The 15,422-nt window shown below is 63.3% G+C and overlaps 1 protein-coding gene across 1 annotated transcript in view; it reads right to left on the reverse strand.

Annotated features, from left to right (window-relative positions):
* Positions 1-15,422, reverse strand: part of NTN1 (netrin 1) — a 169,518-nt gene that overhangs the window by 4,573 nt on the left and 149,523 nt on the right. Inside the window, exon 5 of the mRNA XM_047090040.1 lies at positions 11,187-11,261. Coding sequence (XP_046945996.1) covers positions 11,187-11,261 — 75 coding nt within the window. The remainder of the gene's footprint in view (positions 1-11,186; positions 11,262-15,422) is intronic.

A 15,422-nucleotide genomic window follows, 5' to 3' on the forward strand; every position in this document is an offset into this window, starting at 1 on the left:
TTCTAATTCAAGCCTGTTGCTGGGCGGGCGGGGGCACGCGCCTCCCCATCCCGTGACTCCAAGGGGCGAGAGGGGGACTGAGGGCCAGGCCGGGCCCCTTGGCCGGAGTCAGCAGTAACGGCCGTGGCCAGAGTTGAGCTGGTCTGGCCAAGGGGCGGGGGGCCAGCCCTGGGGGTCCTCTCGGCTGGGTGGGGGCATCCAGGCCACGGTGCTGGCCGTCCACGTGTCCTTCTATAGGAGCAGACCTCGGCCGTCCTTCCCAGAGCTCCCCGACCTCTGCAGGGTCCCAACGCGAGGAGACTCTCAGGCCACCAGAAGCAATCTACGAAGTAGGACGCTCCAGGTCCTGTGCTTGGGTTCCTCCAAAGGGGGCCCCGCTGCCCCAGGGCAGGCAGCCTTGTTCGTCATCCCAAGCCTCGCCCCCCGGCTCCAGTCCTGGCCCAGGAGACTCACAGCCTGTCAGCTCTGGACCCTCGGAGGACCCGTCCTCCCGGCATAGCAGGAAGTAGCTCCAAGCTGACTTATGTCCCTGCTTGCAGGTTTGGGGGACCTCCTGCTGGCATCAAAGGTCCCTCCCGGCCTCGGCCAGGTTCTAGGAAAGCTCTTCCCTCAGCACAGGGCATATAGTAGTTGCTCATTCATCTGCTGGGGGAAGGGCTCTGGGGGAGGGCTCCAGGGGATGGGGCTTTGGTGGAGGGCTCTGGGGGATGGGGCTTGGGGGGAGGGGCTCTGGTGGAGGGCTCTGGGGGATGGGGTTCCGGGGCAGGGGCTCTGGGGGAGGGGCTCCAGGGGATGGGTCTGGGGGAGGGGCTCCGGGGGATGGAGCTTTGGTGGAGGGGCTCTGGGGGATGGGGTTCCGGGGCAGGGGGCTCTGGGGGGAGGGCTCCGGGAGAGGGGTTCTGGGGCAGGGGCTCTGGGGATGGGGCTCTGGGGGAGAGGGCTGTCAGCCATCTTTCTCTACCCACCAGCCTTGAGCCCTGGGACACCTCTGCGGGGAGGCTTCCTGCCGGCTGGAGGTCTCCTGGATTTATGGACTGCTCAGGGTGGGCCCCCAAGGGCGTCCCAGCAGCTGCCCCTCCCAGGGAGGCTTGGGTGGCCAGCCCCGGGCCTCCCCCCCTCCCAGCCATACCTTCCTGTTGGGCCAGTCCAGCCAGGGAAGGCTTGTCACCCATCTGTCTCCGAGACAGCAGCCAGGACGAACGGGGGAGGACACTAACCCCACAGAAACCATTAAAACCATGCAGCCCCATAAATCTCCTGGTATAGAAAGTGTGTCATGAGCTGCAGCTGCTTTTATAAAATGCAGCTCTGACCACATGTTTCCCAGGCCCCCGTGAAGGTAAGAAGCAGCCGAGTACAGCCAAGTCCTGTTCTCGGAGATGCTGACCCGCCAGCGGGGGCCGGAGCAAGCGTGCGGGGTCGGGGGCGCTGGGCATCTGGGCGGGCCGACGCACCCTCGATGAGGTGTCACCGCCTCCCCCATGAAATGAGGTGGAGAGCTGGAGGCTGGCTGTGGCCAGGGCAGGTCACCAGCCACAGCCACCCACAGGGGTCCTCAGGCTTCCCGGGGCTGCCCCCTCCTGCGGCATCCGCACGTTGACGTGAAGGCTGCCTCGGTTTTCCCTGCCTGCCCTGGTGCCGAGGCTCCATTTGGGAGAGGAGAGGGGGTCAGGTGCCTGGGACCATCTGATTGCACAGGGGTCCCCGGAGGAGGAGGGAATGTCCGGAGATCTGGGAATCGGAGAGCCACAATCTGGGAGCCCCGTACCCCGGGAAGCGGTCCCAGTCTTGCCTGGCCACCTGCACCCACCACCCCCCCCACACACACACACCCCACCCTCACAAGTGTGAAGGGGTCGGGAGACTGGCTGCCCTGCCTGGAGAGAGGCTCAGGCAGGAGAGTGGACCTGAGCCCTGCCTGCTCGGCGGGGCCCCCCTCTCCCAGGCAGGAGGAACCCCCCATCCCCCATCCCCTACCCCTCACCCGCGGCGTGGCCACAGCCCCAGAGTCATCCGGAAGGATGGCCTCACACAGCCTTGGGAGACGCCCGACTCACCAAACAAACGCACCTCCCAGCGCCCCCTGAGGGCAATGGTGAGGGGGGGCCTGGCGCTGGGAAACACCCCCCCCCCCGAAAGGCCCGGCAATGAGCACCGCCCCGGCCAGTGCGTCTGTGGGACCCTGGCCTCCGAAGCAGGGGAAGGCAAGAGGGCTGACCTCCCCTAATCTGGCCTCGGTCCAGGCCCCTCATCACCCCCTGGTCCCTCCGGGACCTGCGGCCTCCAGGACTCACAGAAAACTTGGCGCACAGGGTGCTTCTGGCCACAAACTGACAGCCGCCCCACAGTGGGGGTGTGGCCTATCGGGCCCCCCAACACAGCCCAGTTCCCCATTAAGCCCTCTGCCTCCAGCAAGCCCCTCCTCAAGAGCGGGAGCTCAAAGGGCAGCCCCCGCCCCCCACCCAGCTGGAGCCCGGGAGCGGGGCATCCAGCAATCACTGGGCCTGTCGTGCACCTGCACACCGGGCACCCTTGGCACCCCACGCCTGAAGGATGGAACCTGCTTCCCCAAGAAAACCGGAAGACGGGGCCTCGGGCCCTGAAACAGCAAGCAGGCAGGCAGGGCCCAGCACAACACCAGGGTCCGGGGGCTGCTCCCGAGCCGGCCAAGTTCGCCTCGGGGAGTCGAGCGGGCGTCTGTGAGCTTGGAAGGGTGTTCCCGGCCCCACGCCTCGCGCCCCGCAGCCGGCCCTCGGGGCTGGTGGCTGGTGGCTGGGGCCTGGCTCCACCTCCCATCCCGGCCGGGCCGTACGCAGGCAGGTGCTGGAAGATGACAGGGCAGGCCTTGGGCAGGAAGCCCCAGGACGGTGACCGGCGTGCTGGGGACCTCAGTGCCAAAGGCACTAAGCCCGGCGGAGGGGCAGTGTCAGAGCCACCCCGCGGCGGGGAAATGCCCAGCTGAGACGAACACTGGTTGCGGGAAATGCTCTGTGACCCTGGGGACAGGCCCCTGGTGAGCAGAAGACGGGTCTACCCCTCGAGGGTGTCCCCGGCCCCAACGCGGCCCCAGCAATCCAGGCACCTTGGACAGATCCCTCCTCCCACCCCTCCGAGCCTCCGCATCCCCATCGGCATCTGTGAAATGGGAGGAGAGAGGAGACACCTTACATTAACCAGCCTTCCCCAGCCAGCCCTCCTTCCTAAAAACCGGTGCTCGGAGGAGAAGAGACTGTGAGAAGAGAAAATGGAAGGAAGCTCCAGGGAGGGCGAGATGCGGCTGGGAGCAGCCCCAGCCGCCCGGAGGCCCCTCTGGAGCTCAGCACCCTGCGGGCGGCTGCGGGGGCGGGGAGGGTAGTGCTGGGAGCCCAGAGCTGGGGACTCCCTGGGGATAGAGAGTCACCTTGCTGGGAAGGGCCGCAGGAGACCAGGCAGCGCGGCACCCCGCGGGATCAGGGGCTCCTCTCAAGCTGTCCCTGGGGCCCGTGGGCCCTCCCTGCCCAACCTGGTGGTCACCCGCATTCCTCGACCTCCGCCTGCCTCACGCTCACCCCGCTCCGCATCTGGCCTCCATATGGGGCTGGCGCTCTGGGGGTGGGAGGAGAGGAGGTCACATCTGGCTGGGGAAATCGGAGGACGCCCACGGGGCCAGTGACCCCCAGGGAAGGGTCAGTGAGCCTCTGCAACACCAGGCCACGTGCGGCCAGCATCTGTGTCCCACTCCCTGGAACGGCGGGTGATGCCTCGGGGGCCGGAGCGGCGTCTCCCAGCCTCAGCCGGGGGCCCTGCCAACTGCCTGGCTCCCCAGGAAGCTGTCCCTTTGGGGATCAGCCCCCCGGGTGCTCCTCTAACACGTGTACCCGCACCCAAGCCCTGAGATCACAGGACGTTGCAGACACAGGAACTCCGGTTCTAGGACGGGGTCGGTAACCCATCCAGCTCTCTGAACTTCAAGGGTTTGACCCCGATCACGGGAACAGCTACTGAACTCAAGGTCGAGAAAAGGAAGGGGAAGGGGTGTAAAGAGGCAGAGATGCCATCATTTGCCGAGAGGCCCCGTGTCGCTGGAACTGGTCAGACAAACAGAAGCCCAAGGTGGGAGACTCGTCCCCGACCCCATCTGATTTCCAGCCTGAGCAGCTAGACCGGAGCCAGGCTCAGCCACAGTGTCCCCAGCGTCCCACCCCCAGCGTCCCCCCTACACACGCCTTCGTGGCCAGCTTGGGCGCCCCCCCACCCCATCACGGATCCGCCCGTGACCTCCCTCCCCGACACCGCCATGCCCACCACCGGCACCCCCTGCCCACCCCACCGTGTCCATCACACCGGCTCCGTCATCTCCGACAGTCACCCCAACACCACTGTGACGCCTCCCGCTTGCTTCCCCGGGAGCGGAGAGTCAAGGATCCCGTGGGGAAACCGGTTCTAGAGCCTTCGAAGGGACTGCTGCGCCCACTCCGGGCCGCCCAAGGCTCAGCGCCCTGGCAGCACAGGGGACAAACCTCTCGGGCTCTGGAGTCCCTGGCCTCCAGCATCTTACCTCGTTGCGTCTCAGCGTATCTGGGAGGGGAATGAAATTCCCTCCGTCCCAGGTGTTCAGTGAGGACGGGAGAGGGGAGGTGTGAGGTGTCCCATCGGGGGCCTGGCGAGGCCGCTCCTCTCCTGGGCTTCTGCGTCCCCCGGGGGACCCAGGGCACACCTGGGGGTGCTGATGCCAGTCAGAGGCCCACTGAGGTCCCAGACCCTCTTCGGCCACGGGGCCCCCGAGAAAGCAGGAGCGCGGACAGGCACGCGCACACGCACGACCCGAGAGCCTGGTCCCTCCCCACAGGTGCCAACGGTGTCCCCTTTGGAGCCGTACCTCAGAAGCCATCCTTGCGGGATCTCAGGAGGAATCCTGGACCCAAACCGTCTTGTGGGAAGCGTTCTGATTTTTCCATCTGCTGGTGCCAAACGTCTTTCAACAAAGGGGGTGACTAATAAACACTTCTGGGAACGAATAATTTTTCCAAGAACTGGCAAAAGTGAGATGATCTCACCTTTCAGAATGTGAGCTGTCTGTCTCCCCCTCCCCCCCCCCCGCCCCACTAGCCTCTCCCCTGCCTCCCCGGCCCCCACCCCTGCCCCCAGCCTGTTTCCACTTCTGTGCCCGACGCCTTTCTCCCTCTGCCCGGGAGCCTTGCTCTGCCCTGTGAGCGCCAGCTACCGGGGCTCCCTCCTCCAGGAAGCCCTCCTGGAGAACGGGCCACGCCCCGCTTGTGCCCACCTCAGGCTGGACGCTGCCCACACGTCCACCCTCCGTGCTCTCGTCTGTGTGCCCGTCTCCCCTCCTCGACTGCAAGCTCCTTGAGGGCTGAGCCTGGGTCTCCTCCCCGTTAAGCTCAGAGCCCAGGACAGGACGGGGCACGCAGCAGGTGCTCGGTGGGTGTGCAAAGAGGGGACGGCGGCGGGACTTCCCGGGCTGCGGTGAGCACACGTACGCACGGGAGCCTTCTCGCACACACACCACGCTGTCAGAGGAGCGCACATACTCTCGCACACACGGTCGCACAGGCACTCGCACGAGCAAACCCACATGCTGTCACACACGCACCCTTTCACGTGCACACTCATACATGCCTGCTCACATGCACCATGCGCTCACACCGATGTGCACACGCATATGAGCACACCCACGCACGCTATCACACGTACACTCACACACGCGCACACGCGGGAATACACGTGCACATGCGCATATACGGTCATACTTGCACACCTACACACTCGGATGCTGTCACACACTCATGCGTGCACTCACAGGAGCCCACTCACACACATGCCCACACTCACACACACGCACATGCTCAGTCACACGAGCACACCCACAATGCTATCGCACATGTACTCACGTGTGCACACTCACAGGCTGTCACACACACTTTTGCACACATGTATGCCCACTCGCACCACACATGCACACCGACGTGTGATCACATGAGCACACACGCTCACACACTATCACATAAACAGCCACAAAGCTCTCACACAAACACACACATGTCCACCCACAGGAAAACACACCCACATGCTGTCACACGGGTGCATTTGTACTTGCCACTTGCACACCCACATGCTGTCACACACTCGTGTGCACTCACAGCAGCACACTCACACATGCCCACACACACCTGCACACATGCACACCCGCATACACGCACGGTCACACGAGCACACCTGCACACACACACGGTGTCATACGAGCACGCTCACACCGTCACGTGCACACTCACAGTCCCGCGTGCCCTCGCACACACAGCGTCACACATGCACACACACGCACCGTCACAGTGCACACACATGCTGTCCCACGTGCGCACACACGGTGTCACGCGAGCACGCTCACACAAAGGCCCGTCCCACCCGGGCTGGGTGGGGCTGGGTGGTCTCGGGGACCCGGCAGGGATGCCAAGACACCGGACGATAACGGAAACTGTCTTCTGCGAACCAAACCACCGTCCCTCACCGAGCCGCGCGCTGGCGCCTTCTCAAGCATTTGCAAGGTGAGCCGGATCCCCCTAGAGGGCGACAGAGGGCTGGGGTGGCCCAGGAGAGGTGGGCGGAGGTGACCCCTGCCCCGAGGAGATGGCACCTGGCGCAGCGGGCCGCCATCTGGTCTCATCTAGAAGGGCGTCGTGTCCCCCTGACGACACCTGCATCTGACAGACTTGGAGCCTGAGGCCCAGGCTGCCGAGTCTCCTGTCCAAAGTCCCCCAGCAAGTCGGGAACCGGTGCCTCCAGATCCCGGGTGGGTGCCCCCTTCCGTGCCCGGATGTGAGGGGCGTGGCTGGCGGGCTCAGCCCCGAGGCCCGACCCGACCCCACGCCTTCTCGCTTTTCGCGGCGCCCACCCCAGCCCTACCCTCGTGGGGCCCCTCGTGTCAGGAACGTGCCCGAGACGACACAGGGCAGGACCGGCACAGCCCAAGCCAGCCACTGATCATTTCTCACCGCCCTGCTCCCCCTCCCCCCCGTCCGCTGCCCAGGTCAGCGGGGTCCCAGATCTGCGACCTCTGGCACGAAGAAGGGGGTCTGGGACCTGCTGGTCACCTGGCGGGGGCGGCAAACCCGAGGTACTAATTAGCAGCTTCTGGAACACCCCGTGCGCTGGCTGGAAGCGAAGGAAACGCGTTTTCTAATTGGCTCCCTGCCGGGTGTCAGTCCGAGAGGACGCGGCCCCTCAGAGGCCCGCTCCCCAGTCCTCCCCGGCCCCCGCGGCTGCTCTGCCGGCCTCACCTAGCCGTCCATCCCCAGGCCGGGTCCCTCCTGCTCCTCGTGCCCCTGGGCTGGCCCAGGTCTGCCCCGGGTAGGGGAGGGATGCCCCCCACTAGCACTTTATCCGGGGCTCTACGGTCCTAGCAGAATACAAGGAAGATTCTCTACAGAAGTCCTGCAATCCAATCACGAGACCTACCCACAGCCTCAGAGAACCCGTGCGCCCCCTGCACCCACCCCTGTGGGCACCACTCACTGCTTCCGGAACAAGCCTCTCCCCGACGGCCTGACGCCCACCCTGCTGGGCTCTTGGAGACCCTCCCCCTGCAATTCCGTCTCCCGACACATCTTTGTCCTGCCTGCTGCCTGACCACGCAGGCCTGGATGCTAAGCTGGGGTGGGGACTGCTCCCCAGCTTTTAGGTGACCCCAAGGGAATCAGGGTCAGTCTTGGGGACCAGAAGCCCCCCAGGATCTTTGGGGAACAGGAGGGGACAGTGCCAGTCGGGGCCTCGAGCCAACAGGCTCTGGGGAACGGTCAGGAGGACGTAAAGGCAGGCGGCACGACAGCGTCAGAGCTCGTCGGCTCCCCGAGGGGACGCCCCACTTCTCTCCTGCCTCTGCTGCCCCTCAAATGTCACCCAGCGGCAGAACCGCGGGTGCCCGGGCAGCGAGTGTGGGGCAGGAGCTGGGGTGGCCTCCGTGAAGTCTTGCGAGGGTGGGCCCGCTGGGCTGTTCCTCACCCCTCCCGGCCTTGGGGCAGGACCCGGGTGAGGCTAAAGGTGATTCGAGAGCGGCCGCCCAGGGCAGGCCATTGTGGACCGAGCAGGACAGGCCTCCGTGGGCAAGACACCCGCCAGCTGGGTGACACGAGGGGACTGAAGCCAGCCGCCTTTGACACCGCTGCTCTCGGATGATCCGTGAGGAGCCAGGGGCTGGCAGGAAGGCGAGGGTCGGGCGGAGGGGTGGGGGGCGGATGGCAGAAGGAATCCCACCTTCCACACCCCCAGAAAAGACGTCCCTGCCGCCCGGGTGCCACGGCAGGTGCGGGGCTTCTGGAGCGGGGTGGGGCCCTCTGGGTTTAGAAAAAGAGGCTGTGCGGCCTGCCTGCTGGTAGGGGACAGGAGACCACTGAGGGGGACCAGGGTCCCTTGGAACATCACAGGTCAGGGAGGCAGAATCCAACACAGTAAGAAGAGAACAAAATGGGGCCGAGTCAGATAAAACCAGGTGGAAAACAGGAGCTGCCCCGGGAATGTTTTTAAAAAGTCTAATTGTTCTTCCTTTACTCTGCGACGAGAACAGGGGCTGTGGGCCAACACCCCACGGGACCGCCTGGCCCTTCCCTTCCTCCCTGTCCAGTTCTGGGCAGGTGCGGGGGCACAAGGCTCTTCTCTACGACCCCGGGCTCTCTGGGCCTGCGGAGACAGCCCGTGCTTGTCCCCAAGCCTGGGAACACGACGGAACCCTTGGGCCTTCCGGCCTGAGGCCTCATCCTTCAGAAGAGTGCCTGGACCCCAGCAGAGGCAGGATGCTTCTGGTGGAGAGGACGCAACATTACCCGGGGCCCCTCCTTGTGGTCGTCACCAGGGCTCAGAGACGACTCAGGGCCCAGTATCTTTACCTTTAAACCATCTCAAAGTCTGTTATTTTCCGGGGGAAGGCAGACGTTCCTGCGGGCACTGTCGAGGGGCTTTGGGGAAGGTACTGTGGGCCCCAGAAGGGTCTGGAACGGGGATCCCCACGGCCTGATCACGTCTGAGCCAGGCGGCCTGAGTCACTGGGATCATGCTCTGGGCTCCAGTGTGGGGTGTGCACGCGTGTGCGTGTGGGCCTGTGGACAGACGCTCTCGCGGAGGAAAATGAGCAAGTTTCACGAGTTCTCAAAATTCCTTTGGGTTCCCTCGGGCCTCCTCGTTCATTCGTTATGCTAAAAGGTCCCGACCACCATCCTTATCAAAGAAGAAAAAAACCACAAAAACGTGTTTGGTTCAAATGGCCGACCCAGGTTAAGACCCAGGTAAGACCCAGGTAAGACCTGGCTGGACGCCCTTGGGTCGGGGAGGGACGGACCAAGGTTCTCTTCCACCTGCTCTGCTCCCTTCCTCCCCTCCTGCCCAACTGCCTGCCGACCAGCAGACGACACCCCTCCCGGGGAGCCCGTCAGGCACCCGGCCCTGTGCTGGCTGCTTGTAGACACAGCCAGCAGGTGCACGGCCTTCATGCTGCACACAAGGAAACGGAGGCTCAGAGAAGCAAGTGACGCGTCCCGGGTTCTACGGAAGGATTGGGGGCAGACCTGGGAAGCTGCACAGACGTGAGAAGCCAGAGCAGGGCTGGGGGCCGGGGGGACAGGGCTGCCGAGGCCTCGGATGGGGAACTCGCCTCCGAGAGGCCGACTGCGGAGGGACAGACGGGACTGGGCAACACCCAGCGGGAGCGGGGAGGCGGCGCACGGGGGTGGGCAGGGTGGACCGTCCGTGCAGGAGGAGGCGGCCCAGACCCCGTCCAAATCGGCCGGGCCCACCAGCCTGGGGGGAGGCCCGGACGGTGGAAGCCACACCGGGCCCGGGTTCAGGGCCCCTCGGGCCCGCATCCAGGCGGCAGTGACCTCCCGGCCGGGTGACGGGGGCCTCGGCTGCCCACACGGATGCCCGGCTCTCCGCACGGGGGCCTTCCCCAGCTGTGCCCGCAGATGCTCCTGGGACTTCTGTTCACCGGGCCGGCTCTGAAGTGCCCCCCAGCTCATTGTGCACATCTGCCGGGGGCCCTGGGGCCTTCCTCACCTCCCGCGGCCTCTCCGACTGCTTCCCACCCACCGTGACCGCAGTCAGGCCTTGCCCCTGCATCACGTGATGTCTGACCAGCGCAGGCCCCCAGCCAGCACAGACGCTCAGGTAGCAGAAACCACAAACCCGGCTCCCGACCACAGGGAGAAGGGGTGCGGGGAGCATGGCCTGGAGTGAGTGACGGGCTGAGTCGCCCCTTCCCGCCGAAAGGGGTCTGACGGCTCGAGTGACAGGGCACCTGCACGGGGCTCCCGGGGCCGCCAGCCCCAAAGCTCCCAGCTGCAAAACCCCTTTGGTGACCCCCGCAGCTGCGTTCAAAGTTCAGGTACATCAGAATTGTCAGCACGCCCTTTAAGATGCAGATTCCCAGGTCCACCTCAGCCCTGCAGGGTCGACCTCTGGAAGGAAGAGGCTTCAGAAATACGAGTTTTAGGGGCACCTGGGTGGCTCGGTCGGCTCAGCGTCAGACTCTGGGATCTCGGCTCAGGTCACGGCTCTCACGGTTCATGAGTTCAAGCCCCGCATTGGGCTCTGTGCTGACAGCGCACAGCCTGCTTCGGATTCTCTCTCTCTCCCTCTCTCTCTGACCCTGCCCCCCACCTCCTCTCTCTCTCTCAAAATAAATAAATAAATATTTAATTTAAAAAAAAGGAATAGGAGTTTTACACCCTTGGAGCTTCCACCGCCTTTCCTGAAGAACCCCACTTTGAGCACCGGAGGGAGACTCAAGTTGGAAGCCCATAGAATGGATGAGGGCACCGAAAACCAGAGAGGTAAAGCGACTAGTCTGAGGCCACACAGCAGCCCCCCCCCCCCATCTCCGGGACAGAGTGAAGACCAGAGGCCAGACTGGGCCTCCCAGCCGCAGGGGAGCCCCACTGGCCCGGATGCCAGATTCTCCTCCCTGCCAGGGAGAGAACCCAGCCCTCGCACCCCGCGGCCCCTCCCGCCCCACGGCCCCTTGCCTCCGAGGACCCAAGTGGAAGAGGTGACAAGCCCGTTGGGTGTGGGATGCCACCAGCTGGGCCCCTGGCCGGTCACAGGGACTCCACGACCAGCACGCGGCCTGGACCACATGCAACCGAGCCCCACTCCCGGCTGGTCACGTGGCCCCGCTGTCCCCGCCAGACAAGGGGACTCACACTCACCATAGTCCTTCCTGCAGTACTTTTTCATGTTAATCTTCAGCTTCCCTTTCGAGGCCTTGCAGTAGGAATCGCAGTCTGCAGGGGAGGGAGAGCACAGACAAAACCTAATTAGGCTGGCAATGAATAGGCTGCAGGCCGAGTGGGAGGCCTGCCTCCCCAGATACCCAGAGGCCTGCGATACCCTCGGGCCGAGCGGGCGGCCATTCAGGGCAGGCCCGGCCTTCTGAAGAGGCGCCTGGGACAAAGGCCCCCCCCGGCCGACCCACCCCCCTGGGGCCTGACGAATCCCTCCTCCGCTGCCCGCAGCCCCCCTCGGCCTCCGTGAGGGATGCGGGGGGCTCTCGTATTGTGCCACCCAGGGCTTCTGAGCGCCACACAGATTCCCCCCACCCGGTTCTTAAGACACAACTGGAGCCTGATTAAAGCCGATAGAGGCCTCATTGTCACCCCGTGCCCTGGGCCTGTGTCAGGCGCTGGCTTTCATGGCGCGGGGCCTCTGGCTGGGGTCAGACCCCAACAAAAGAGGTCACGGAGGAAATTAGCAGCCCATGAAGCATTAGAAAGCCCCTTTGGTGTCCACTCTACTGGAGTGTGCAAATAGAATGTTCCACGAAGAAGAGTTCAGTTCTAATGGGCCCTACTGCTGAGAGCCAGGGCTGCTGGGCCTGCGTCCGCCGGGTATCACTTCGGGGGCTTCCCGGAGCCGGAGCGCGAGCCAGGCGCGACGTGCGGGGCCCTGGGGCCTGCCGAGATCCAGCCTGCTTCTCCCGGGGGCGGCCTCTGTCCACCCGAAGCAAACCTCCAGCCTCGGCCCAACCACGCCCTCTCCCCCACCAGCTCTTCCCGCTCCGGTGATGCGATTCCTTTGCTGGATCCGTGTGTGATGCGACACCCTCATTAGCGCGACGGCCAGCCCAACCCAGAGGGGCCCAAGAAGTCGCCCCGGCCCGCCCTGCACCACCGCCCGACGGGTCTCGCTCAGTCCTTTGATACGTGGGTGATACTCCCTTCCGGCGGATGAGAAACCCGGGACTACCCGCCCGGTGCATCTTGGAGAGCCGGTGCCCCGGCTGGGCCTCAGACTCAGATCTGAGATGCTGCTCGATTACTGCACTGGGTTATGCCGAGCAGTGTCTCTGCAAACCAACGGATTCCCTCAAATGTGGGCCATTACGCTCAGAGCTGGGGACGCACACACCGCCGCTGGGGAAGTGGACTGGGGACTTGGACGGCCCAGCCTGGTCTAGGAGCAGACACGGCATCGGGCAGTGGATGTGAGCTGGGCACGTGTCCTGGTGACGGGCGAGGAGAAGGGGGGCTACAAAGGTCACACACACACAAAGAGGTGACCGCCCCAGGAACAGGTGCCATCCCTCACTCTGCAGAGGGGAACACCAAGGCCAAGGTGGGGGTGAGCAATGATTTGTGTGGGGGCACAGGACAAAGCGAGAGCAGCAAATCAGGCCTCCCAGTGCATCTGCCCCCCTGCCCCCATCATGGCTCCGATAGGCAGAAGAGAATATTCAGAGATTTCCCGAAATTTCCTGAGATTTCGCTAAAGTCAGCCTCTGGCCCCATGGGAGGTGGATGCCTCCTTCCAAGTTCTGGAATTCACTGACTGGTGCCTCGGTTGAAGGAAAAACAGCTCTATCCCACTGCCCTGAGGACCATGGGCCTGACAGCCCCCTGCCCCTTCCTGAACCAACTTCCTGGGGCACCTGGTTGGGTACCAGTCTCAGGAAATGGGGGAGAAAAGCAGCCCCTCCTCCTGCTGCCCTGCGGTCTGAGCCCTTGGACCTGAGCCCTCGCCCACCCGCTGGGAGGCCCCACCGACCCCCCAGGATGCCCCGCCTACCTGCCAGGAGGCCCCCCCCCCCCCCCCCCCGCACCGGCCAGAAGGCACCTGTCAGGATGCCCCGCCCACTCTCCAGGAGGCCCCGCCCACCTGCCAGGAGGCCCCGCCCAGGAGCACCAGAGGCCCTAAGTGCTGGCTGGCTGGTGACCGCAGCAGGGGCCTCTCGGGACGCAGGATCTGGGCTGTCCAGACACAGCAGCCTGCATTCTGTGGCCAAGCCCGAGAGGTCAATGTGAGGTGATGGTGGCCCGAACGCACACATCAGTGGCACTGGCACCATGACCACCACAGCGCGCTTCACCCGTGGGAACGGCTGCTCTTGGCCACATCTCGGCCAGCTCAGGGACAGATGACGCTCACAGCAAAGCCACCACTGCGTCTGAACCCGGGTTGTGCGTAAGTCCTTGCGGTCCTGAGCGAGCTGGCTCGAGTCCCTCCCTGCCCTCTCCACTGAGGGAAGCGAATTGGAATACGAGCAGGGCTGGGTGACGTTATTCCTGGGGCAGCCTTGAATCCACTCTCGTCGCTTCCTTATTATTTTTACGAAGGTCGAACGTCGTTGGCCCGCGTCAGGACTTGCATTCCAGTCTGCAGGAAATGCCCCACACCCTGCCTCCCCGGCACCAGGGCCAGACACACCCCCTCCGTCTCAGCCCGGGGCACACAGCCCAGGCAGTCAGCGCTAGTCCCACCTGAAAGCCAGGAAGGTTCCAGAGCATCCGCCACAAGTCAGCCCGGCACCGTGGGGCTGGAGGGACGGTGGCCGGACCCCGCGACAACCTCCCGTGACGCCTTCGGCCCTGGCGCCCTCCTTTCCCTCCTGGTAACATCCACAGCTCCTCCTTCCGGGGCCAAGAATCCACCTGGCACAGAAACCGTCTTAGAACGTGTGGCGTGCATCCCTGCCTAGTGAGACCCTGCTTGACAAAGCCTCGGTGGGTCCCCGTGACTATCGAGACCCAGCACCTCAATGGCAGCCCCTCAACATTAGCAACGAGGCACGAGGTGTGAGCCCTCGGCCCTGACAATTAGCCGCCTTTTAGAGATGAGGCAGTCTGGCTGGAAAACTCCTGCTAGTCACACCCCGGTGGTTCCCCACCCGGGGCCCTAGGGGATGGAATTACCCAGAAGCTTTAAGAAACACTGATGTCTGAGTCCCACTCCCAAGATATTCTGATTTCACTGGTTTAGGGGGCATGTCCCGATTTTGTTTTAAGTATTTATTTATTTATTTATTTATTTATTTAGAGCGAGCGAGCAGGGGAGGGGCAGAGAGAGAAGGAGAGAGAGAAGAATCCCAAGCAGGCTCCTAGCTGTCAATGCAGAGCCAGATGCGGGCTTGAACTCATGAACTGTGAGATCGTGACCGGAGCTGAAATCAAGAGTCGGGTGCTTAGCCAACAAAGCCACTTAGGTGCCCCTGCGTGTCCTGAGTTTTAATTTTTTTAATGTTTATTTTATTTTTGAGAGAGACAGAGAGACAGAGCATGAGTGGGAGAAGGATAGAGAGAGAGAGACGGAGACACAGAATCCAAAGTAGGCTCCAGGCTCCGGGCTGTCAGCACAGCCCCCGACGTGGGGCTTGAACCCACGAACCATGAGATCATGACCTGAGCTGAAGTCGGACACGTAACTGACTGAACCACCCAGGTGCCCCTGTCCTGATTTTTTAAGTTCCCCAGGTGAGTCTGATGCTTGGCCAGGGTCCTAGGAGTCACTCCTGGAACTAACTATAGGTGTGGAAGGTAGGGCCAGGGTGCCCAGGGCACCCAGACTGGCAGAGGAAAGGCCCAGAGACGTGGTTGTTGACTCAAAGTGGAGGGCACTCATGTAGAGCGCCTGCCCTTACCAGGCACTGGTAAGCATTTACAGTTGTATCTGTTTTCACTTTGGTGTGTGAGTTGTGGGGTGAGAGCAGGGGTCCTATGTCTTTCCTTCTGGTCCACCAGAAACACCTCTTTTTTTTTTTAATTTTTAAAAAATTTATTATTTTTGAGAGAGAGAGAATGCACGTGTGAGCAGGGAAGGGGGAGACAGAGAATCTGAAGCGGGCCCTCTGCTGTCGTCAGCATAAAGCCTGACATGGGGCTCGAACTCACGAACCGCGAGATCATGACCTGAGCTGAAGCCAGACGCTTAACCGACTGGGCCACCCCAGTGCCCCCATCAGAAACACTTCTTAGGTCAGTGTGCCCGTTGTCAAAAAACGTTCCCTATTCCCTTCAGAGTTGCCGCTTCCGATTTGGTTGTGGGCTAGGAATGCAAAGACCAAGACCGTTCGAAGTGTGCAGAAAACACGGGTAACCCGGCTTCGAATGAGGGAAACGGAAACACTCTCCTTTGGGTAAAGTGAATAACGCCCGGAACACGGACACCGTGGC

This window comes from Lynx rufus, unplaced genomic scaffold (assembly GCF_022079265.1).
Source record: "Lynx rufus isolate CCGP_SWC_20201006 ecotype Redwood Valley unplaced genomic scaffold, mLynRuf1.p SCAF_28, whole genome shotgun sequence".
NCBI classification, from domain to species: domain Eukaryota; kingdom Metazoa; phylum Chordata; class Mammalia; order Carnivora; family Felidae; genus Lynx; species Lynx rufus.